This window comes from Zootoca vivipara, chromosome 4, assembly GCF_963506605.1.
Source record: "Zootoca vivipara chromosome 4, rZooViv1.1, whole genome shotgun sequence".
NCBI classification, from domain to species: domain Eukaryota; kingdom Metazoa; phylum Chordata; class Lepidosauria; order Squamata; family Lacertidae; genus Zootoca; species Zootoca vivipara.
In genome coordinates this window covers 39,153,060-39,175,989 of record NC_083279.1, presented here as the reverse complement: position 1 = coordinate 39,175,989, position 22,930 = coordinate 39,153,060, and the positions used below count along the sequence as shown (strand labels likewise).

General features: G+C 39.2%; 1 protein-coding gene across 2 annotated transcripts in view; it reads left to right on the top strand.

The window, feature by feature from the left end:
* The window catches only part of RPS6KA3 (ribosomal protein S6 kinase A3), a 46,701-nt gene extending 24,298 nt beyond the window's left edge, over window positions 1-22,403 (top strand). Inside the window, exons 10-22 of one of the 2 annotated variants that reach the window (XM_035114889.2) lie at window positions 4,146-4,216; window positions 6,230-6,318; window positions 6,420-6,484; window positions 6,575-6,677; window positions 7,285-7,409; window positions 8,455-8,577; window positions 8,921-9,010; window positions 9,240-9,398; window positions 9,874-10,035; window positions 10,866-10,942; window positions 11,660-11,777; window positions 12,846-12,986; window positions 13,894-22,403. In XM_035114889.2, the coding sequence (XP_034970780.1) occupies window positions 4,146-4,216; window positions 6,230-6,318; window positions 6,420-6,484; window positions 6,575-6,677; window positions 7,285-7,409; window positions 8,455-8,577; window positions 8,921-9,010; window positions 9,240-9,398; window positions 9,874-10,035; window positions 10,866-10,942; window positions 11,660-11,777; window positions 12,846-12,986; window positions 13,894-14,016 (1,446 nt within the window). In that variant the 3' untranslated portion in view covers window positions 14,017-22,403. Of the gene's footprint in view, window positions 1-4,145; window positions 4,217-6,229; window positions 6,319-6,419; window positions 6,485-6,574; window positions 6,678-7,284; window positions 7,410-8,451; window positions 8,578-8,920; window positions 9,011-9,239; window positions 9,399-9,873; window positions 10,036-10,865; window positions 10,943-11,659; window positions 11,778-12,845; window positions 12,987-13,893 lie in introns of both variants that reach the window. The other variant, XM_035114888.2, reaches the window with a different exon arrangement.
* The last annotated feature ends 527 nt before the right edge of the window (window positions 22,404-22,930 follow it).

Below are 22,930 nucleotides of genomic sequence, written 5' to 3'. Positions count from 1 at the left end.
ATTACTGTATTTTTCCGTGTATAAGACTAGGTTTTTACCCTAAAAAATAAAGTGGTACCTCATGTTGTGTACAGCAGTGTTTCTCAACCAGTGTGCCTCCAGATGTTTTGGGACTACAACTCCCATCATTCCTGACCACTGGTCTTGCTAGCTAGGGATGATGGGAGTTGTAGTCCCAAAACATCTGGAGGCACACTGGTTGAGAAACACTGGTGTACAGGATCCATTCTGGAGCCCCGTATGCAACATGAAGCGCTGCGTCTGCGCATGTGTGCAGTGCGATTCAGCGCTTCTGCGCAGGCGCATGACGTAATTTGTCGCATCTGTGCATGCACGAACTGCCGAACCCGGAAGTAACCCGTTCCTGGTACTTCCGGGTTTGGCGCGTATGTATCCCATGTCGTACGCAACCAACAGCATTCGTAACAAAACGTATGACTGTAATGTCAAAAATTAGGGGGCGTCTTATACACGGAACCATCTCTCCCCATTTTCTTAAATATGAGTCCCCAAAAATAGGGGGTGTCTTATACATGGTGGCATCTTATAGATAGAAAAATATGGCATTCTGAAAAAGATGTGCAGCTCCTTATCCACAACCTTTTTTCATCAAATACAAAAATTTAAAAACCAGGACAAATACCTCAAGCTGCTTCTGTCACTCCTGTCTGCAATTTACAAAGCCATCACTGGGTTTTTACAATATTTTGGTTATTTCATAGGTGAATAAATACCATAAGACTATGATGGACTAAATTCTGCCAGTATCTATAGTTAAAATGCGATCAAGACAACAAAGAGAAGTAATCCCAGACAAAACTATAAATACTATGAATCTTAAAAACCACAACATATTACAAAATGATTTTAATTTAAGCTTACTATCAAATGTTTTAAAGCAAAATTGAGATGTTTAAAATGCAACACATTATTTACAAAAGAATAGCTTTGATTTTTTTTTCAGTCATAAAGGTTGATACAAGAAGTACTGTAGATCCTATAGAAGTTGATACAATTGCATAGTAAGAATAACAAATAGATTCACCAAAAAGGACTTCTTACTTTATTTTCAGTTTTAATATTACTGAGGATAGAAAGTACAAAGCTATCTTATCACTAACGTTTCCTGAGACTCGCCATTTAAACAGAAATAGATCAGAATTGCAGCAAGTCATCTACCTAGAGTAACTAAAAAAGAATCTGTCCTCCCTGGGCACCTTGTAAAAATTGCGTCCAAAAAAGTGAACCACAGATTCTTTCTACTTGGGTCCATAGGGACAAATACATTCCTGAAGTGGAATCTTTGCAGATCAGCCAGTTGAAAAAGCAGAGGGCAGATTTTATTTTTTGTACAGTATTTTAAGCAACTTGGTTTTGCTTCTAAGTGTGGAATTCAATACCATGCTTTGTTGAATGATCCACCCATGCAAACTTATCAGTTTCTAGCTGGAGCAATTTCCCATCTCCCCACATGCTGTTCTGGAGTTTCTCCCAACGCCCCTTCCTGAGCCAATTTCAGGAGGTGGGGCAACAGAGGGGGAGGGGAAAGCCCTCTTGTGCAACAGAAGCCTTTGGGCAGGTTTGTTAGGTGAATTATATATGTGATAGCAAACTGAAATGATATTTTGCAATACAGTGGGCCTACCACTTACATGAAGGTAATGTTCTGGGGGTCTACATGGAAAGGCAAATTCAAAACTGCACAAAGTCAGGAAACCTCAGAACCACCCCCTGCGAGGGGTTGCTGTTAAACTCCTTAAAATGTAAAAAGTTATGCTGCAGAACATTATTGTGCAGAGTTATTGGTTGGTATGCACAATTTGTTTTCTTTCTTTTTTTTAAGAGATTTTTATTAATTTTTCAAACAAGAAATACACAAACAAGACATATAATATAACACTGTCCCTTCATTTTCCCTCCACCCACCGGTCCACTTCTGCCACCAGTAGGGCCCGTGTGCTTTAGGAAACAAAGGGGTCCAATTGTGAGTTGAGTTCTGCTTCCCCCCTCCCTCCTCCCTCCATACCCCCCCCCCTGCCACTGAGAGAACAGGGAGGAAGGAGTTATGGGGATCTGCATCCCCCAACTCTTTCATAATCATATTAATAAACCTAGAAAAAAAAGAGAAAGAAAGAAAGGAAAGAAGAAAAAAACAAAAACAAAAAGAAAATTGGGAAGAGTTCAAACTTCCCAGTTCTTATTATTTTGACATCTTAATTGCGACTCCCTCGGTTGTCTTCCTCATGGTTTTCCTTGCAAATTCTAATTACTTGTGGCGAATTTTCCAACTCAGCTTCAAATCTTAATCTTATAATATTAACTCAATCCTCCTCCTTTTTCATGCTGCCCTCCCACAGGTCCCCTCCTGCCACAAGAGGTGCCTGCAGGGTACAGCACTTCCAAGGTTCCATTTCCTCCTCACCCCTCTGGGCACCCCCTGCCACTGAGTGCCTCAGAGTAGGGAGAGGGGGGCAGGCAACTTTCTGCCTAAACACCTCACTTAACCTGCAATAATTTACAGTAACTTAAAAATTCTTTCCAAGCCATTCTTATACTCCCTTAAGGAAACATAACACTTTTTTCCCTTTCTTTTTTACATTCCATCTCTTCTCCCTAAGTCTTTTCCCCCCAATTGGTTCAGCATTTCCATTGTCATGCCAAGATTTCGAAGACCGTCTTTCAGAAACCAAAACAATACCTTTTAACTAAAGTTTTTACCCCACACCCATTCTTTCCCAAGTCCATCTCCAGGCCTTTGCCCCCCCCTGCCCCTGTCCTTCCCATCCCTCAAACACCCCACTCCACATTTTAACCCCTCCAGGATCTTCAAATCCATTAAACTTTAAGTCCCTTAGTCTCTCATCTTCTTGTTCTGGTTGTTTTTCTTCCTTTTGGAAGTCATATTTTGCTTCATCCCAAACAAATTTGTCACAGTCCAAGTCCTCTTCCAATTGTTTCTCCTCACACACAGTCTCAGAATCAGCAGTCTCCAAATTTAGATTTAGTTTATCCTCTAAGTCCTGGACTTGGACTTCAATCTCAACTGGTAGTAAGTTGGGATGATGCCATTCCTTGTAGAAATCTTCCCATGACAGCAAGTAGTTCAGTACAGTCTCCTGGAAGGCTCGAGACAGCTTTGTTTTCATACCTCTCGTAACCGCAGATAAACAGGGGGTAGGGAACAATGGGTACTGGAAAATTCCTCTCTCAGACGATCGACTCCATTTTGGCTGTTCTTTTTCTTGATTCTTAACTCAGTCCCAAATCCATTCTTACTTCCAATTTAAATAGTTCTTTCACTTTTACCAACAATTTTTCCTGTTCACAGCAATGCAATCAATCCACCCAGTCTTTTGACAGTTTGACAGCTTTTGACAGCTGTCAAAACACTCTTCCCCTTAATGCCGCTGTACCTCAAGGGGTGCCGGACTCGGGGGCTGAGATGGTTCCAAAAAGTCTTTTTTCCCTCTCAGGACCACAGTTTCAAATTCTTTCGTTATTCAGCTTTGGATTTTTTTTTTTTTCCAAACGCCTCCCAGTTTCCCATTAGGAAGAGACCGGCTTCCGTTTCTTTAAGTCTCTCCTATTTTCCAATCAGCAAATTTAGGATCCCGAGCAAAGTTCCACTTACTTCTTTAGGAATCTTTAGTATCAAATCGGAAGAATCCGCCGCTTGCCGGGTCAGGACTCGGAGCTTCGCTTCCCGGAGGTAAGATGTGGCCCAAAATGGCTCCCGCGGTTCAACCCCACCGGCTCACGATCGCTCTATTGAGCTCTCGGGCGGCGGGGGATCCGCCAAACGGAGCAGCCGCTGGACGCCTGAGTCATCGGAACTCTCGATCCGATGCTTTTACGGGGAGTCCGCTCGCTCTGCGGACTTCCCCCCCCCTCCGAGAAGCCAGGGACCTCGGCACGCGAAGTCCCTGCGTCCTTCTCACCGCCGCGACGAACCGGAAGTCTGCACAATTTGTTTTCTAAGCAAGGTTCTTTTTGGTCAAAGAGAGGAAGGTTGTTGTTGCTGTTATTATTTATTTCCCACCTTTCACCCTAAGGTCCCAGGGTGGGTTACAACAATCAAAATGCAATGTTGAAAAGAAATGACCTGGTCTTTTAATATAATTGATGAAAGTTTTTACTTTATACAGTTTGAAATGCTCACTGGTACTCTACCTTTCCAAGGGAAAGACAGAAAAGAAACCATGACACTGATTCTCAAGTGAGTACACTCTTATTATACGTATATCTCACCATTTATTCTTCTGGGGATGCCCTCCAGGCTGCAATCTCTAATTTCTACTGTTCCCTCATTTTCAAAGGTACTGATACATCCTGACTCCATAATGCATCCTGCTAATGTCCTTTTCCACTCTACTGTCCTTCCAGCGCCTCTCCTGTTTCTGAAACCTATCCTTATCCTTGCATACTGATTTAATTCTAACACTCCTGACAAGTTCTTAGTGGGTGAAATTTAGGTTTGCATTGTAGATTATTATCCAGCTACAGTATACCTCTGTTGGTAACCATTAATGCATTTTTTTATTTTTCAATCTGGATACAAAATTTGATACTGTGGAATATACCTATAGTCTAGGTTGGCTGTAGTCATATATCAATATATCAGACTTGGCCATATAACAGATCTATATCTGACTACTATTGTTATACTTCTGAAGCAACTCGAATGTCTTTTGGTCTTTCCTATGTATATACACTCTCATACTTTCTTGGTCACTATGTCTTAGCTACCACTCCTGTGGTAATGGCAGAGGATAGTATTCAGCTTTGTTTTACTCAGAGTAGACTCAATGAAATTAGTGGACCTAAATTATTCATGTTTGTTAATTTCTATGGGTCTACACTGAGTAAAACGTGGTTGAATACCACCCAGTACTTTTGCATGGCACTAGACTTAATTCTCCATAAGGGGTCTGTTTTTTATAATTTATAAACTTGCGATTGTATTTCATATTTAGTCTGTCTGTTCCCCCTCTACTGATATTATCATTTTATTCCACAGTTTATAACTTTGGTTTCTTTAGCCATGATCAGCTTGAATCAAAGACAGATTTTCTGTGTATTTTGTCCTAAATTTTCAAGGCATGTTTTTGTATATACCTGTCAAAAAAGAAACAAGATGGCTCTCATTCATGCAGCTGTATAATCTAGGCAGTTTCTGATTGGAGCAGGGTTGTGTTTTGCTCAACAGTAACCGGTTATGAATCAAATATTTTCAGAAGAATCTTCTGCTGTAACGCGAAGTGGTTAATCATAACATTCCAAAGACATTGTGTGTTTCTAGTTAGTTGAGCTACAATTAATCAGTGTCTCTTTGCTAGATGCAAACCAATGGAATTCCTGCAGAAACTGTTCCAGGAAATGATTCTCATTTAGTTACAGAAGAACCAGTTAGCCTTTCCCAGTTGGTTTGCAGTGATCCAAGCAGTTTACCTCACTGGTTTCGGGAAACAGGATCAACGGATTAATCAAGAATGTATTCCATCATAGTACCTTTTACATTGAGTGTGGCCTATTAAAGCATTGCTGTAGTTCATAGTGTTCATTCATAGTGTTCCTTTTCTGTTTATGAATTCCAATTACTGAAATGTAGAGTGGAAAGTACATGTGAAAGTTAGCAGAAGCATGAGTACTGGGGACTCATCTTAGGCATTCTGCTCTCTTACTAATTCCTCCTTTGGCTTTACTGGCATTGCTATCGTGCTAAAAAAGGAGAAATATTTTTAGGCTGCTGGATATACACAACCCTACCAATGCATGTGAAAAATTCAATTAAGAGAGACCATAGATGGCAATGAAAGACAATATTTGTGTTTCCTTTCCACAATTTCCCATTATGTTTAGTTTCTATAGTTCCAGAATTGCATAGTTGGAATAGGAATTTTTGTGTGGAAGCAACATTTTTGTTTGTTTTCACCTACTTTATTTTCAGGCAGGAATGACAGCCAGTGGTTTCCACACAGTTGCGCAACAGACTTCCCCATGTTTCCTTTCCCCTGTCGCCCACCCCCACTTTTCGCCTGGTGTACTTTTGAGGATCCTCCAACCCCCTGGAGCAGAATTTGGAGCCACAGGGAAGGCTTCAGGGAGAGGGGAGGAAAGGGGGATGCCCCATTGCAGAAGGGGAAGTCTGCCAAGTGTTGTGTTTAAAACAAATGAACGTGGCATTTCCACTATTAACTTTGTATACGGTTAATGTGTTTTTATTGCACAGAGCCAAACTTGGAATGCCTCAGTTTTTAAGTCCAGAAGCTCAGAGTCTTCTCCGAATGCTTTTCAAGAGAAACCCTGCAAACAGATTAGGTAAAGAATTTAATTAAGTTATCTACTGCATACTTCAACATTAAGCTAAACAAATCCCTAATATATCTGCTGTTATGTTCATTGCTGACGACCTCGGATAGGAGCAGGTCCTGATGGAGTTGAGGAAATTAAGAGGCATCCATTTTTCTCCACAATAGACTGGAATGTAAGTACACACAATGGAGTAAAACACACTTACAACATTTCATGTTAATTGTGTTACAGCTTTCTAACGTGTTAAATGTATTTGTCTTAGAAATTGTACAGAAGAGAAATTAATCCACCATTTAAACCAGCAACTGGTAGACCTGAAGACACATTTTATTTTGACCCCGAATTTACAGCAAAAACTCCAAAAGGTAAGATATATATACTGTTCTCTCAGGTGGTTTGGGAAAGTTATGGTTTTAATCTTAATCACGTGCATCATTTTTAACTTTTATGAGTCTAGGGTATACAAATGAAATAAATCAGTCACATAGTTGCTATACATGAGAAACAGGCAAACAACCTCAATTTTGTGTTACTCCCATGGTTTTGTGTTACCTGACAGATAGGAGTCCTTTTAATCTGACTTGGGCATGCAGCAGGTCTTTCTTGCCAAGATCTTGTGTCCTTCATGTTCTACCAACATCGGTGTTGCATTTGGTTGGGATAGGGAAGATGGCCTTTTCAATTACCATTCCTGGTCTCCTGGGACTCAGTTTTTAGATAGGGAGGTCCGTCCCTTGTTGTTACCTTCCAGCACAATATGATGACTGAGTTGTTCCATCATGATTTGACCTGACAACTGACCAAAATGGTATGCCACTTTTTAAATATTCTGATCTTTGTTGCCTGTCATATTGTTGTTTTGTTCTGATCATAATTTGAAATGCATCTTTTTGTGCAAACTGCCTGAGGCATTTTTGTGAAATATTTCTAAAAGGGGAATATCTTAAATAAAATAAAATATTTTTTTCCCAGATTCACCTGGTATTCCACCTAGTGCTAATGCTCACCAACTTTTTCGGGGCTTCAGTTTTGTAGCTATTGCAACCGATGATGAAAGTCAAGCAATGCAGACATCTGTTGGGCACTCGATTGTTCAGGTGAATGTTCATTATGAAGTTAACTATTCGTATTGGCTGGTATTTAGGGGCCTGCAAGGAGATCAGATATTGTTTGTACAATATGTATGCACAAGCTGTGTGCCCAAAGGATAGATAATCAAGTTTCACATATATCTTATTGAAGGATTTCCACATGCGGAAAATGATATTTGGAAGCCCTTGCTGTGCAGAAGCCCATGGAAGTGGTTCTGTGACATTACTCTTTTTGTTATCTGTAGCTTGCTGTATCTCAAGAGCTCAAGCTACTTAATGTCTTGAAGTTATTTCCACATGCAAAGTAAACAAGTAGACTGCCTTTTCTCTCTCATATTCTGTCCTTGTTTTTGGCTCTATCAGTTTAATTTGAATAGCTGTTGCTAGTTATTTGCTCATAACAGACCAGTTTTCATTAAACATTTTATTTGCCTTTTTGTTATGTCCAATTCGAGCTAAAAATTATTTTCTGAATAAAACTATCAGTTAATAATGCTTTGGGGCACATAACCTTAAACAAGCCTTACACAAGCTGATGTCCTCTAGATACTATAGCTCAAAACAAATGGAGGGGACCAGGTTTGTGAATTAGTGTTGTGTGTGGAGGCTACAATGGAAAACTGTTTAATGGCTTCCATAGAAGCCAATGTAGCAATGTTTTAAAGTTAACTTCTATATTCCAGCTTGTTTGGAAGCGATTAAGCATAGTTCCCAGTTTGGATGCAATGGAAAATGATAGTTAATTGCAGCTTCCTTGCTTTTTGCCCCACACATGTAAAGGGAGGAGCAAATGAACTATACAGTATGCTGAACCAAGGGGTAATGTGAAAACCAGCCATTTGTGTCTTTCCACACTATTCAGTGTGTTTGAACATGTTATTCAGGCTGGAGAAGATGTGAAAATCAGAGTGGAAAATGCTTCCTTTTAAAAGTTTGATATTATTAGTTGTACAAACAATTCATTACTGATAAAGATTTGTTCTAAAATATAAAGAGCTAAATTGGATATTTGTAAAGAATGCATTAATTGATAATGTTATTTTGGTAGCAGTTACACAGGAACAGTATTCAGTTTACTGATGGATATGAAGTGAAACAAGATATAGGAGTTGGCTCCTATTCGGTGTGCAAGAGATGTATACATAAAGCAACAAATATGGAATATGCAGTAAAGGTAATTAATTGTTTCAAGCATACATAATGTTAGCACGTTCTCTGTGCACTGTGGTAATTGGGTAAGGGAGGCTGAGGAGCATTTTGAGGGCTTGTTATAGGCTTGTAGTGAGGTGACTTTGGCAGCTAAAGGAGTTTGAGAAAGTGGAAAAGCAGAAATCTGCAATCACCCAATTAATGAAAGAGCTTAGAAGGAAAACTGGTTTGAAGAAGGGTGGCTCTTCACACAAAAATGCTGTTTCAAATCCTCTGAGAGACTTAAAACAGTGGTTGTAGGTTTGAAACAATATTGACATTTGGAGTTAATAATATAGTTATTGGTTCAAATATGTTTGCTCTTTTAGATAATAGACAAGAGTAAAAGAGATCCCACAGAGGAAATAGAAATCCTGCTACGATACGGACAGCATCCAAATATTATTACTCTCAAAGATGTAAGTAGATGATTACAGCTTTATTGCAGTTCAGGCATAAATATGATGCTTTTGACATGTACAGTATTTAATTTTTCATTAGGAGCCTGCAAATTCACTTGCTACCGTAGGTTAGTGGAATGAAGATTATTATGCCTTTTGATTTCAGTGGATGTACTCGGAGTATGACTAAAGTTGGATACAACTCTGTGCACAATTGAGCACTTAAATAATGTGTTACACTTTTCAGGTGTACGATGATGGGAAATGTGTGTACCTGGTAACAGAACTTATGAAAGGAGGAGAGCTGTTGGACAAAATCCTTAGGCAAAAATTTTTTTCAGAAAGAGAAGCCAGTGCTGTTCTACTGACAATAACAAAAACTGTTGAATATCTTCATGCACAAGGAGTAAGTCTGCATTCTCAAGGGATATATTTTAAATGCACTACATGAGTTAATACAGTAGATAAGTTATTCCATTGTTATAGCTCTTAAAGCTTTTATTTTATTTTAAATTCTCCCATCTCTTGTGGTATTTTGGTCTGTAAGCATTAACTAATTACTGTAGATGCTAGTTTGCAATAGTTCGTTAGTTTGTGTAAAGATGGAAGAATAGGAACCCAAGAGCCAGTATATAACTTTTCAGTAGATATGGTGAATAAGGGGCAAACACACATAATTAATTTGTAAGAATGAATGCTCATATATATATATATATATATATATATATATATATATATATATATCCCAAAATGATAGATGATAGGCTATGCTCAATTAATTATATTCTTTTTAAATGTGGAAGGACATACAAAATAAGAATTCCATGCTTTTAATAGAAACAACGGCCATGTTTGTTTGTTTGTTTGTTTGTTTGGTTTAGGTTGTACACAGAGACTTGAAACCTAGCAACATCCTTTATGTTGATGAATCTGGCAATCCAGAATCTATTCGAATTTGTGACTTTGGTTTTGCAAAGCAGCTGAGAGCAGAAAATGGCCTTCTAATGACTCCTTGTTACACAGCAAATTTTGTTGCTCCTGAGGTAACTATCAGTAGAGTTCTTTGGTATGGAGGTGAGAGTGTGCAGTCTTATGACCTGCTTCTGATTCCTTAACTTGGGTAAAGTTACATGTGTCCTGGGCTTCTGTTTTGGTCACACTGTGGCCCTATATATTGTGCTGGGCATGTGCTGGGCAAGCCACAGTGCTTTTCAGAGTTAGAGGTAGAACACAAGGCATTCCCGCTCCCTCTTTTTAAGATTGTTGATACAACATCAAGTGGTGCAACAAGTGATTTAATGCTTTGTTTACCTCCTGGTTATTAAGCAGAAACAATATAGTTCCTCCCTCTTTCAGTGTACTTTTATACTGATGTAGTCTTTTGAGGGTTCTTATTTTACTTGAACAGAATTTTCCTGTTTCATATTTCTTTTTGCAGCCCTGTGGTGGCTGTACAGTGGAATTGTCTTCACCCTGTGTGCTTGCTTCAGTGGAGTGACTTTTTAAATAACTCACACATTTTTTTCCTTAAATGTATAATAGGAGATGCTCACTCCTTCAATACTTGCACATTTTAGGTAGTAATAATAATAATGGGCAACATCCAGTGCTATCTGCCTGCTTGTGCAATAGAGCTTCTGGTATCACCTCTCCCCCTCTAGCCATTGGGCCCCCAAAATCTGCTCTGGGGGGTCCCCCACCATCTGGAGCAGATGTTGGATCTGTGCAGGGGGCTGTGGGGAAAGAAGAGGGGTAGAAGAAAAACTGTTGACGAGTGGATGCCTGCTTGTACTGCATTGGATTCCACCCATTTTTCATAACCAAAGGAATTGGCTTTTCCTACAGAAACTAATGAAAACATTGCTTTCCATAGGTTTTAAAAAGGCAAGGCTATGATGCTGCATGTGACATATGGAGCCTTGGTGTTCTGCTTTATACAATGCTGACTGGGTATGTTTGTAGGTTCTAAGTTGGAAATTGTTACATTAATTTATAAAAGTGGATTAGAGGTTCTTGTAGCTTTTCATCTCAGAATTTCAAAACTAAGTTGATATTCTCTTGCAGCAAGTGTGTGTCCACAAGGTATTGCCTGTGTATATACTCTGTCCTGCTCTGTTACCTTGAGATCTGTTCATGTCCCCTTGTTGTTGTGCTGTGATTTCTTGTTCCTTCTCCCCAGTCATTCAGATAGTGGTGATGAGAGATCAGGGCTAATAGCAATACTGAATAGGTTTCAGTATTTTCTATATAAAATTAGTATTTTGCTTTCTAATAATAAATGATAGTAATTTTATTATTTCCTGCCCTGCCCATCTGACTGGGTTGCCCCAGTCACTCTCGGTGGCTTCCAGTATATACAAAAACATAATAAAACATTAAACGTTACAGGACTGCCTTCAGATGTATTCTGAAGGTTGTATAGTTACTTATCCCCTTGGCATATGATGGGAGGGCATTCCACAGGGTGGGTGCCACTATCGAAAAGCCCCTCTGCCTGGTCTGCTGACTTTCCTAAGTCTGCTGAACTCACTAAGATGACAAGCTACTTCCTAACATGAATTTCCCCATAATATGAAAATGCGTTACTATTTTAGTGTCATTGCAAGTTGTAGTAGTTGGAAGTTAACAAGGAACTCAAAATCTTTGGATTTTTATTATTATTTTTAGCTACACTCCATTTGCAAATGGTCCTGATGATACTCCAGAAGAAATTTTGGCACGAATAGGCAGTGGAAAGTTCTCTCTCAGTGGTGGATACTGGAATTCTGTTTCAGATACAGCAAAGGTAGTACTGTATATATGTTCTATCCATTGTATGTTAGATGTGTTTTTGAATAACGTTTCATGGCGACATCTGAAATAGTCAACAATTTATTGTTTAACCAATTAGGTGATTATAAGATTACATCACTGTAGATAATCAAAGTTGAGCATTTAAATAAAATTAAGTCCATGATAAAAGAAACGAGGCAAGTGGGCACCCCTTGCTTTAGATCCAGAGAGAGATCAGCAGAACTCTCCTCCTGCAACAGCACTTTCTTGACTCCTGCAACCCCTTGAAAGCCTCTGCTGAGAGTCTAGCATTCTCTGGAATGATATGTGATGGTACATGAAACTGAGGTCAGAAGACACAATTTGTTTCCTCCCTTTACATCACTTATTTGGAAGTAAATGCACACACTTGGAGGTATGCAGCTGCAAGAATTGGGGAAGCACTCTTCCAGGATTAGGGAAATGTCTTCAGCTGAATTGTCTTCAGCTGAATAGAACTTAATGAGGATGGAGGTACTTGCAATCAGGGTAAAGATATGAGGCAGTAGAAAGATGCACTGATGCCTTATCTGCAGATGCAGAAAGTGGGGGAGAGGAGGAGCTAAGCAAAAAGGGACAAAGCTTGCTGAAAACAGAAGATGCTCTCAGCCACCCACTAAGTTACAGACCATACTTAGGATATTTGGGGAGCATGTCACTAATCTTATAAATTATAAATGAATATGTATTTCCTTCCAGTGATAGAAGTTGCAGACTTTGTCTTTAAATTTGGTGGACACTACAACTTAAACAAATAAACCACAATTGGAACTCTAGAATGTTGCTGAATAGTGATTTATTTAAAGTAGTATCCTCCAGATGTTTTTAATAAGTCTCTCTGGATTCCTGCTCCTCTTTCTTGATAACAGACCTTTATCCCTATAGCATTTTAAAATATACAGTATTTGGAAATATGAGAAATGAATAATCTGAAACAGTTTTATCTGAGTGTACGTAGTTTTATGAGATTCAAAATCTTAGATTTGTTGCCTATTTTAAGCCTTAAACAAATGCCTAATTAGTTCTGTTATATTATTAATAGGACTTGGTTTCGAAAATGCTTCATGTTGACCCTCATCAGAGGTTGACTGCTGCCCAGGTCTTGAGACATCCATGGATTGTCCACTGTGACCAGTTGCCTCAGTTCCAGCTAAACAGGCAAGATGCTCCACATCTTGTGAAGGTAAAAATACGCATTTGTATGACTGTGTTTTTTCATTCTCTCCCCCCCCCCCTTAAAACTGCCTGCATCTCCTTCCATTTTCCCAAGTACCCTGTCACTGGCTGCACTCCCATTCCATAGTGTCCCATTACTATTCCTACCTCTTGACCCATTAAACTGCAGTTTCTACTTCCATTTTGTTGTTTGTGCCGGCTAGATTTTCTGAGGTTACATACCTCTTGCAGCACTGATTGGCTGAAATTCAATAATAGTACTTCCATCACTGAGGAAACAAACTGTTATACTGTTAAATAGGGAGTCCCTTCTCTATAGCTTAAATCACAATTCAGTTATAGATGTCTGTGGATTCAGTAACAATGTAAAAATGTACCTATTTTGTATTATTCTATTTGTCGCCAGCTCTGGGCCTGCAGCATCAAAATGTAAAAATGCACAATAGAATACGGAACATGGAGTGATTAGAGCAGGCATCCCCAAACTCGGCCCTCCAGATGTTTTGGGATTACAACTCCCATCACCCCTAGCTAACAGGACCAGTGGTCAGGGATGATGGGAAATGTAGTCCCAAAACATCTGGAGGGCCAAGTTTGGGGATGCCTGGATTAGAGAGTCCTTCTCCCTAGGCTTACAATCTAAAAGACACAAAGGAAAAGGAATTGGTAGTGGGGGAAAGAAAACTCAAGTCACTATATCCCTAGACACTGTGGGCAATGTGAACCAAAATGACACAAAATAAATCTAGAGATGTGCAAATGAAGCTTAAGTGTTAAAAAAAGTTGGATTTGTGAAGAGTGGGTTGACTTGCACATTATAACGTGGTGCTTGTTTAAACTAAAAATAGCCCCTAATCACTTCTATTGATTTTGAATCACATTACAATTATTTTTTCAACCTTTTTATTTTTTAGGGTGCCATGGCTGCTACATACTCAGCGTTGAACCGCAATCAGTCGCCAGTTTTAGAGCCAGTGGGCCGTTCTACCCTTGCTCAACGAAGAGGAGTCAAAAAAATTACCTCAACTGCCCTGTGAAGTGACCTTAGTTGAAAAATGTGGTACCATAATACGATGATAGCACAAATCATGGCAACAGGTAGCACATATCCAAGATACCTGCAAGCACACTGTTCCAGCTGGTACCTATTATGCTGCTGCTCCTGCTTTCATCTGTTCTTGCTTTAAACTATCAGTGGCAAAATATTGCCCTTCAGATGGAATATAAAGTGGAATCAATGGGAAATGAACTATTCATGGAGATAGTAGAATTCCATACACCCATCACATCAAATACACTGAATGAAGCACTCTCTCCCCATATAGCATTATTTTTATAGGGAATATTTTTACTTTAAAATATTCTTCGTTACATGTATGGATGGACAGTTTATGTTAAGCACTTAGCTTAAACAGTATGTTTATATTAGCACTGTATTATTTGTGCCATCCAACATTTTATATGTTTTTTGTAAACTTTTCATAAGCAGTACATTTCTGTACTGTTTCCTTTTACATGCCTTCTATTTAGACTAATTAAATTTGACAATTATGTTTGATTAAATGGTTAATCAACATGGTTAACATCTCTAAAGCAGCTTGACTGTTAAACAGCTATTGAATGTAATTCTGTGAATGTGTTTTGTGTATGTCTCTCCGCAGACATATGGTTAGAAGTCATGGGAATCCAGAGCTGTTGATGGCACATTAGGTTTCTCACCATCAGAGATGTGGAATTGAATCTGTACTGACATGAAAAAGCAACTATGTATCTCTAGTGTGCATGTCCTTTTTGTGGACATCAGACGCCATGGCAAAATAGTTTAACCAGTTTTGTTGTGTTTAGTTGTAATTGGTCATCTAAAACCCAAAACTTTGCTGCTTCAAGAGTAGGGATAAATCTTCCACAGAGCTAAACTGAAATAGGGTGGGAAATGTAACATTTAAAGCTAAAGCAGTGCATTATATATTAAAGAGCATGCCAGAAAAATATAAAAGGGGGGGGATCAGGAAATTGTACTTAGGAGGTTGGCTGAACTTGGGCTATTTTCAGCTTGCAATCCAAAGCAGAATGGCATTTGAGTTGAATGGGGATGTGCCCAGTGTCTTCAACCTTTCCTAGTGGCTCTGCTATTAGCATTGGACTTTTGGTCATTGCTAGTCAATCAGCTGGCCAGCTGAGGCTACAATCCTAACCACACACAACTAATGACTAAGCCTGCAGTGGGGCCTGGACTTTGTTTTTATTATTTTAATGAGAAAGTGGGGAAAGGTCTGTGTTCCCAGCTTGTTTGAATTGTCTTTGAGTACTTGTTTTCTGGGAAATATTGAAGTTGTATTTACTAAAAAAAATCGATATGTTGAAGTACAGCATAATTTTGACGGATCATCCCAGAGTTCTGCCAAAGATTTTTTTTATTTAATAGTAATGTTTCTGAGTTTTGACAACAATTTAGTCCTAATTCAGTGTGCTAAACAAAATAGCAGCAAGATAGGCAGTGAGTAGTAGTTTTCTTGGGTCTTACAAATGCTTACCTTTTCTAAGGTCACTCAGCCCCATATAGTATTTTAGTCTTCCTCTTGTAGTAACTTCTAGTGCTTTGCATCATGCCTTGCCTTACAAACTCATGCAATTCCTTTCGTTTTGTTGTTTCAGGTTATTTTATTTTTTATTTATAAATAGCATTTCAAAAGCATGCTTTTTCTTTCCTTCCACATCAGACTAGTCTGCAAATCAAGCCTGTGCTTAGAAGTTGCTAATCTAACCACCCAGAGGCCTTTAATTTACTATCTTTTTATTTGTTGTGTTTTGAAATCCAGTTTTCTTCTGTTACTTTTAAATAATTAGACAAGTTGCCAGCAATCTTCCTTGGAGCAACAAATCAAAAATTGCTCATCCCCTCTGTCCTCAATCTCATAGTTAAAGAGACAATTGTTACTCAATGACATTTCATATAGATGTGGTAGTACTAAAATATCTGGGCAGTTAACATCCCTTATTCTTCATTCATGTGATTTGGAGTGTTCTGTGCAAAGAATGAGCCAGCTACCTTTTCCAGTTGGGTTTCCTGAATATTGTCTCTGAAGTATTGATCCAATATTGTGGATTCAGAGTATCAGCATAGGAAGTGGTGCTGGGGGGGCTGCAGGGGGAATTGGCAGAAATCTCCCTCTCCTCCTGTGGAAGCCTCTGCTGTTTCTCAGACCCCTTTTTAGTGGAAAGGTGGAAAGGCAATACCTAGACCCAAACATCTTATGCTTCTTTTACTCTATTTTTAATCAGATATTTTCAATAGGCTGCTGTCTTAGCTCTGTGGTCCTGCGTGTATTTCATTCTTAACTAGACTGGTCCTCAACTACTAGTTGATCAGCACAATAATACCTCTGAAGCACTTATGACACAATTCATAAACACAATTCATAAACAGACATTCCATTTGTGTCTCTTGACTTTTGAAGAGACTAGCTAAAAAAACTCAGCATTTTTTTAAAAATTCCCCCAGTTTCCCACAAATAACTTAAATCAACCCAAAGGAAGGAAGCATATTATTTCCATGGTCAAGTTTATTCAGTCTTGTCATAGATGGGCTAGCTTAAGTTGTAACATAGCTATCATATCTTAAATTTGATAAGGATGCTAAAATGCTTGCAGCTATTGGCTAAAATCCAGTATTTTGGCAAATCATTTAAAAATAATTCAATAGCAATGTAATAGATATCAATAATGGTATAGGGCCTTGGTCTCATTGCCATTAACAAACAGTTGCCTTGGGAAACTGAACTGATTTCTTGGAATAACTTGGGCTTTCTACCTGTGATCTCAAATTAGTTAACACATTTCACGAACCTGTAGGAAACTGTTCTAGTCTTGTGCAAAGGAAGACCTCTTTCAGGGATTGCTTTGTCATTGAGGGGTTTTTTTTCTCAGAGCTTTAAAGATGCTCGTCTTTTTGCACTTGCGTTAGATCTATTCATAACAGTCGTCATTCTGCTTTGGTAGCTTTGCTCTTGAGAAAGAGGCGTGTCTTAATTTAAATCATTCCCTTTATGTTATGTTTACAAAATAACTTTGCACAGTTGGATTCAAGTATATCCAGTCTTGCATCGTTCGCTTGGGCTTTGCGACATCCAGCTTCTCATCTGGGGCCACTCATGCTGCAACCCCACTTACTAGATAGTAAGCCCTGATCAACACAATAGGTTTTATTTCTGAGTAAATATGCAACAGAATTGCACTGTAAATCTTAAAATGTTACTCTTGAGTAAAAACTCACCTGACCCTAGAAAAATGTGAACTACTTTAGGCTAGTGTTCGTTACTATGTCTCCCTAGAATGAAATTCAGTTGTTCATCTAAGCATCGCTGCTCCAGCAGAACTTTTCCACTAATGAAGGAAGAAGAATGGGGATTATTTGTTGATTTTCCCGCTCCTCCTCCTCTCCAGAACTAATTTTCAGGGGCACTGAGGGCCATAGGCAGGAGGGGGAGTCCAGAAAAAGACCTCCCCTCTTCCTCTGTTAGCAGGTGCCACCTGCCGGATCACAGTCCTTGCGCTTGTGTAGGGGCAGCAATTAGTTAGTCCCTAGTTACTAACTTACACCCTTTTTCTTATACAAGCACTCCTTCCTCTACCTAAACTCTGCTTTATAACAAGTTAGCTAACTGGACAACACCTACAGCAATAACGTTGGCTTGTTTCAGACAAGACACATCCATATCCAAATACAGTATTTTTTTACTGTCTATATACAGAGCCTAGGGCTTGCCATTCAGAAGGTCAGCGGTTCGAATCCCTGTGACGGTGTGAGCTCCCGTTGCTCAGTCCCAGCTCCTGCCAACCTAGCAGTTTGAAAGCACGTTGAAAGTGCAAGTAGATAAATAGGCACTGTTCCGGTGGGAAGGTAAACAGTGTTTCCGTGTGCTGCTCTGGTTTGCCAGAAGCAGCTTAGTCATGCTGGCCCCATGACCCGGGAAAATTGTCTGCGGACAAACGCCAGCTCCCTCGGTCAGTAAAGTAAGATGAGCGCTGCAGCCCCAGAGTCGTTCACAACTGGACTTAACTGTCAGGGGTACCTTTACCTTTTAATGCATTAATATGGGAATGGAAAATGGTTTCTGTGTTGCACTGACTGTCTCATACCCACAGGAGAATCAGAATCCTCCAAAAAAAGATGTATAGGTGCACATGATTCGGAAGATAAGTTGTACTGCTTCAATTTTGGCTTTTTTTGAATACTTCAGGCAGTGATCAGGGAGGCTCATTTTCATTTTCTGTAAAAAACGTCTCTCAGCTAACGGAAACATATTTAAATTTAAGAAACCATTGATTTGGTTGGCCTTATTTTACACATGGATATGCTCACCCAAGCTCAGTTATATGCTAGAAACTATTTAACAACAAGTAATTTTACAGTTCCTCTAGTGATCACAAACCTCTTCCCTTCAGCGCTATTGGTAGACTGATTTCTTAAAGGTTTTAAACCAAAGTATAATATTTGCAACTACTGTAAAATATAACTGCAAAATCATGTTACTTTTTATATCTGAGAGGAACCACCAGTCTACTGCTGTTGCTTCCTGTCTGTGGCTTAAAATATTGGTATCAACAATGCAGTTATCACTGAAGCTCCCCAAATATTCAAGAAATCATGCCCTTACTAAATTTGATTGAATTGTCAAACTAGTTGCTTTAAAATGGCAAAAGGCAAACTCATTTAGAGTGTTTAGGACTGTTGACTTACCCAAGATTTTTGGAGTGTAAGTTTGAAAAAAATAATTCACAATAAAATAGCCCAACTCAGTCCTTTAATCCTTTCACTGATGATCACCTGCATAGCTCAGTTGGTTAGAACATGGTGCTGAAAAACCCTTTCACTGGTCTTCACTTGCTCACATTTTCCCTTCCACAAAGTTAATATTCCCTGTGTATTCATAACTGTGGTAAGAGAAATAAATATGCCTACTTAGATTCAGCATTGGCACCCTTGAAACCACTTTAAAATGTCAGGACCCTTAAGACACTCATATGAATGTAAAGAAGTTACATTTTCATTACTCTCAATATATAAACTGGATATTCTGAATTTATTGCTACCTGATAGAGAGGTGGCAAGAACCTGTCAGCTTAATTTATATCTCTGGTAATATGAAGCAGCTTTCCAAGGCCCAACAAGCCACCCTGACAAGATGTCAAACCGCAGGATTTTCCTCAAATAAGCACTATACTGGTTTTATGACATCTCAAAAGTACTCTTTACTGTATTTTCTTTTCCTTACAAGGTATGATATGGAAAGAAAGAAAGGGCTTGAGAACTGCAGTTGGGTGTCCAGCAAAACAAAATAAATTAGTAGTTATGTTCTCAATATCCGAGCAGGAGAAAACTGAGATTTCCTACAATAGTTCTTGTTAGATTAGCTGTCAAGACCAAGCAAGCAAAGTATTTAAAATTGATTTTTAAATACAGAATCAGGGCATAAGGAAATAATTGTATGTAGTTTTGTTGTAGTAAATGTAGTAGATGAACTGAAGCATTGCTTTTCTGGTAATGGAAAGGAAGGTTTTGTTCAGAGGCATGTGAATCCTAGGTAAGCAGTAATGAATGGCTTTTAACTCATGAAAGTGATGTATATGATTAGCTTTATCTTTATACTTCTGACCTAGGGAAAGTGCACTCATGAGGGATGTAATTATTTTAACAGTTTTAGTGAAGGGAGGGGGAATCTACTTAAGAGATTTTTTTTAATATCAGAAAATATTTTTCTACAGTTATGTACAATCATTCTTTATATTGACTTCTTCAGCATGGCATGCAAGTCTAAGGTACAACAAAAGGACCTGGCTGTATTGTACCTTTAGAGAGTAGAAAATTAAAATAGCATCTGTTGGATGCTTTTGTTAGCATCATGGAACTGAAGTGCTGATAAGGAGACTAAAGGACTGATAACTTCTGATGGTTTTATGGAGAGCTATGTATGTTTTAAAAAAATACTGTATATGTGTAATCGGAAATGTTCCAGATATAACCACAGATGAGCCTTGAAAGATACAATTGCTTGTATCCTTGTCAAAGGGCAGGTTTTGTAGTCTTCAAAAGAAATTGAATTTATACAGCAAATAAACTTTCAAAGATATATTAATGTGTGAGTTTCAAGTAATCTGCCACTTCTCTCATTACAAAACAAGTATTATTCATTAGTTGCGTGATTCTTAGCTTGTTCACATTATGTTGTATGGAATAGAGTCTCCTCCCTGCTCTCAAGCCTACTGTGCATGCCTGAATAAGTAGGAGAGGTGCCCACAAAGAATAGTTGGCAAACATGCCAAACTAACGCTTTTAGACTTCTGTAGTAAATTAATAATTTCAAGAGCAGGCAGATGCTGTGTTACAGACTTGCATGGCCTTCACGTCCAAAGTCCAGCATAACCCGGTTTCTTCCAGCCACCTTCAGAAACTACTTATGATTATGCTCGCCTCTGGAGCAGGCCTCTTCCTGCACCAAAGCTTTGTGTAACCAATGAGAAACTCCCTACTGCAGCTAATCCCAGTGGAACTTGGTTGGACTGTCAGGGAGACCCACTTGCAAAGGAGCAATTAGGAAATTTAGGGAAGATCCAGCTCATGGGCCCTACTGCCAAATGAAAACATGGAGGGAAAATAAAATTCTATGAGCAAATGGGAGATCCATTCATCTGATCAGCAAGTATAAATGATCTTGAACCACCTAAAGATTCACAGGGTTTTCATTTGCTGGTAAGTTTTATATATTTTTGTCTTCCAAAATGCCAGTTTTTAAGAAGTCAAATATTTTACTTCATTGGTATGAAATCTCCCATCCAACCTCCCTCCCTGTGCTGCATATTCTGGCATGGAACATACCAAGAAAAAAAATAAACACCACACAATTCAATTGTTGATAAGTATATTCATAGCTGTGTGGAGTCCCATCCACAGGGAAACGGGGGTGGGGTGGTGGTGCCGCTACATATTGTTAACAGTGGTGTGCTAAATTAGGCCTCTACAGTGACACTGGATTTCTGATGCCCTTGCCTTGACAAACCAGTCGACTGCTGATCTCTCTTTGCTGCTGCAAACTGATGAAGCTATAATCTAGAACTGTGACTTTCAAATTCTGAGCTAGAGAACAGGAGTTCTTCGAATAAGATCTTCAATAAGATAATAGTGGATAAGTTTCCGTGAAATGCAGTTTGCCAGGCCATAGCAATCTGCCTCTGTGATCTGCAACTACAGTGGTACCTCGGTTTAACTACACAATTGGTTCCGGAAGTCTGTTCATAAACTGAAGCGTTCATAAACTGAAGTGAACTTTCCCATTGAAAGTAATGGAAAGTGGATTAATCCGTTTCAGATGGGTCCGCAGAGTAATCAACCTGAAGCGTACTTAACCCAAAGCATGGGTGTAATTGGTTCCGGAAGTCTGTTCATAAACTGAAGCGTTCATAAACTGAAGCGAACTTTCCCATTGAAAGTAATGGAATGTGAATTAATCCGTTCCAGATGGGTCCGCGGCGTTCATAAACTGAAAATTCGTAAACCGAGGTGTTCATAAACCTAGGTTCCACTGTACAGGATAAGAGTTCAGTATATTCTATTTAGAGCAGGGGAAGTTAATGTAGTGCCTCCAGATGTTGCTAGAGTAGAAGAAACACCACGGTACACCTGCATCAGCACAACTGGACTCCTTCATTTGCCCCATCTACAACAAAAACATGTCTTCTCTGTATTGGTCTCTACAGCCACAATAGGTGCTCACAATGGTTCGACTTTATCCCTGAAGGCTCACACTTCCATTGTCTCCAGGATGCCAACCAGAATTCTCATCTTTCCTGACATTTTGCCATGTTGGCTGGGGATGATGGGAACTGGAGCCCAACGATATGTGAAAGGTCACAGGGATCTCACCTCTGATGTAGACTATGTTCTCAGTTGTATATTGGACCTAGTCATTGCCCTATAGACCAAGTACTGTGTACAGAATGGCTTTAGAAAAGTTCCCTAAATCTTTTCTTATACACAAGATTCATTGGACAAGATAAAAGTCTCTAAAATATAACTTCTTTTTTAAGGTCTGATGAAAACCCCCACAGTCTATAAACATTTGTCCAACAAATCAGCTGGACAAGAGTAATTGAATTTGAAAATGACTGAGCTAGGCTGTCAGAGCTACGTTTATTTTTCTCACTGTCCACAAATTAGCATTATATCTAAAAGAAAGGTCAAAATCAAGAGTTGGGACAATACATCTATTAGGATCAATCAAGTTAAAAAATAAGAGCAAGCTTTCTTCAGAACACTCCCAATTGTCAGGCAAAGGGGGGGGGGGAGAGAAGAAAAGCTGCCCTGAGATTGAAGAAATATAATCTGCATTTAACAGAGCACAGAAGATAGAGTTAGTGTAAGTAGATAAACAGGTACCACTCCGGTGGGAAGGTGAACAGCATTTTCGTGTGCTGCTCTGGTTTCGGTGTTCTGTTGCACCAGAAGCGGCTTAAGTCATGCTGGCCACATGACCCAGAAAATGCTGGCTCCCTTGGCCTGTAAAGCGAGATGAGCACTGCAACCCCAGAGTCATCTGCGGCTGGACTTAATTGTCAGGGGTCCTTTACCTTTTTTACTATGGTAATTTCTAGCATGGGGCCTTGATCCTTCCTTATTGGGAGCATAGTGGAAGGCAAAAGATTAAAGTACCCCTAGTCAGTATGCTAGATTAATTAATATTAAGCCCCTTTGGCAAATTGATCTTAGAAACACCTATGGGCACAGATGTGGAGCTAACAAACCTAGTTTGGTCCTTAATTGGATTAGCTTCAACTCAAGGCAGTAAAGTCCTATATTCAGATGGTAACAAGTTCTTTCCAGCCATTATGTACAGTATTTGGCTTCTTGGCTTCTTCTCCCATCCTATTGTTTCATAGAATCCTAGAACTGTAGAG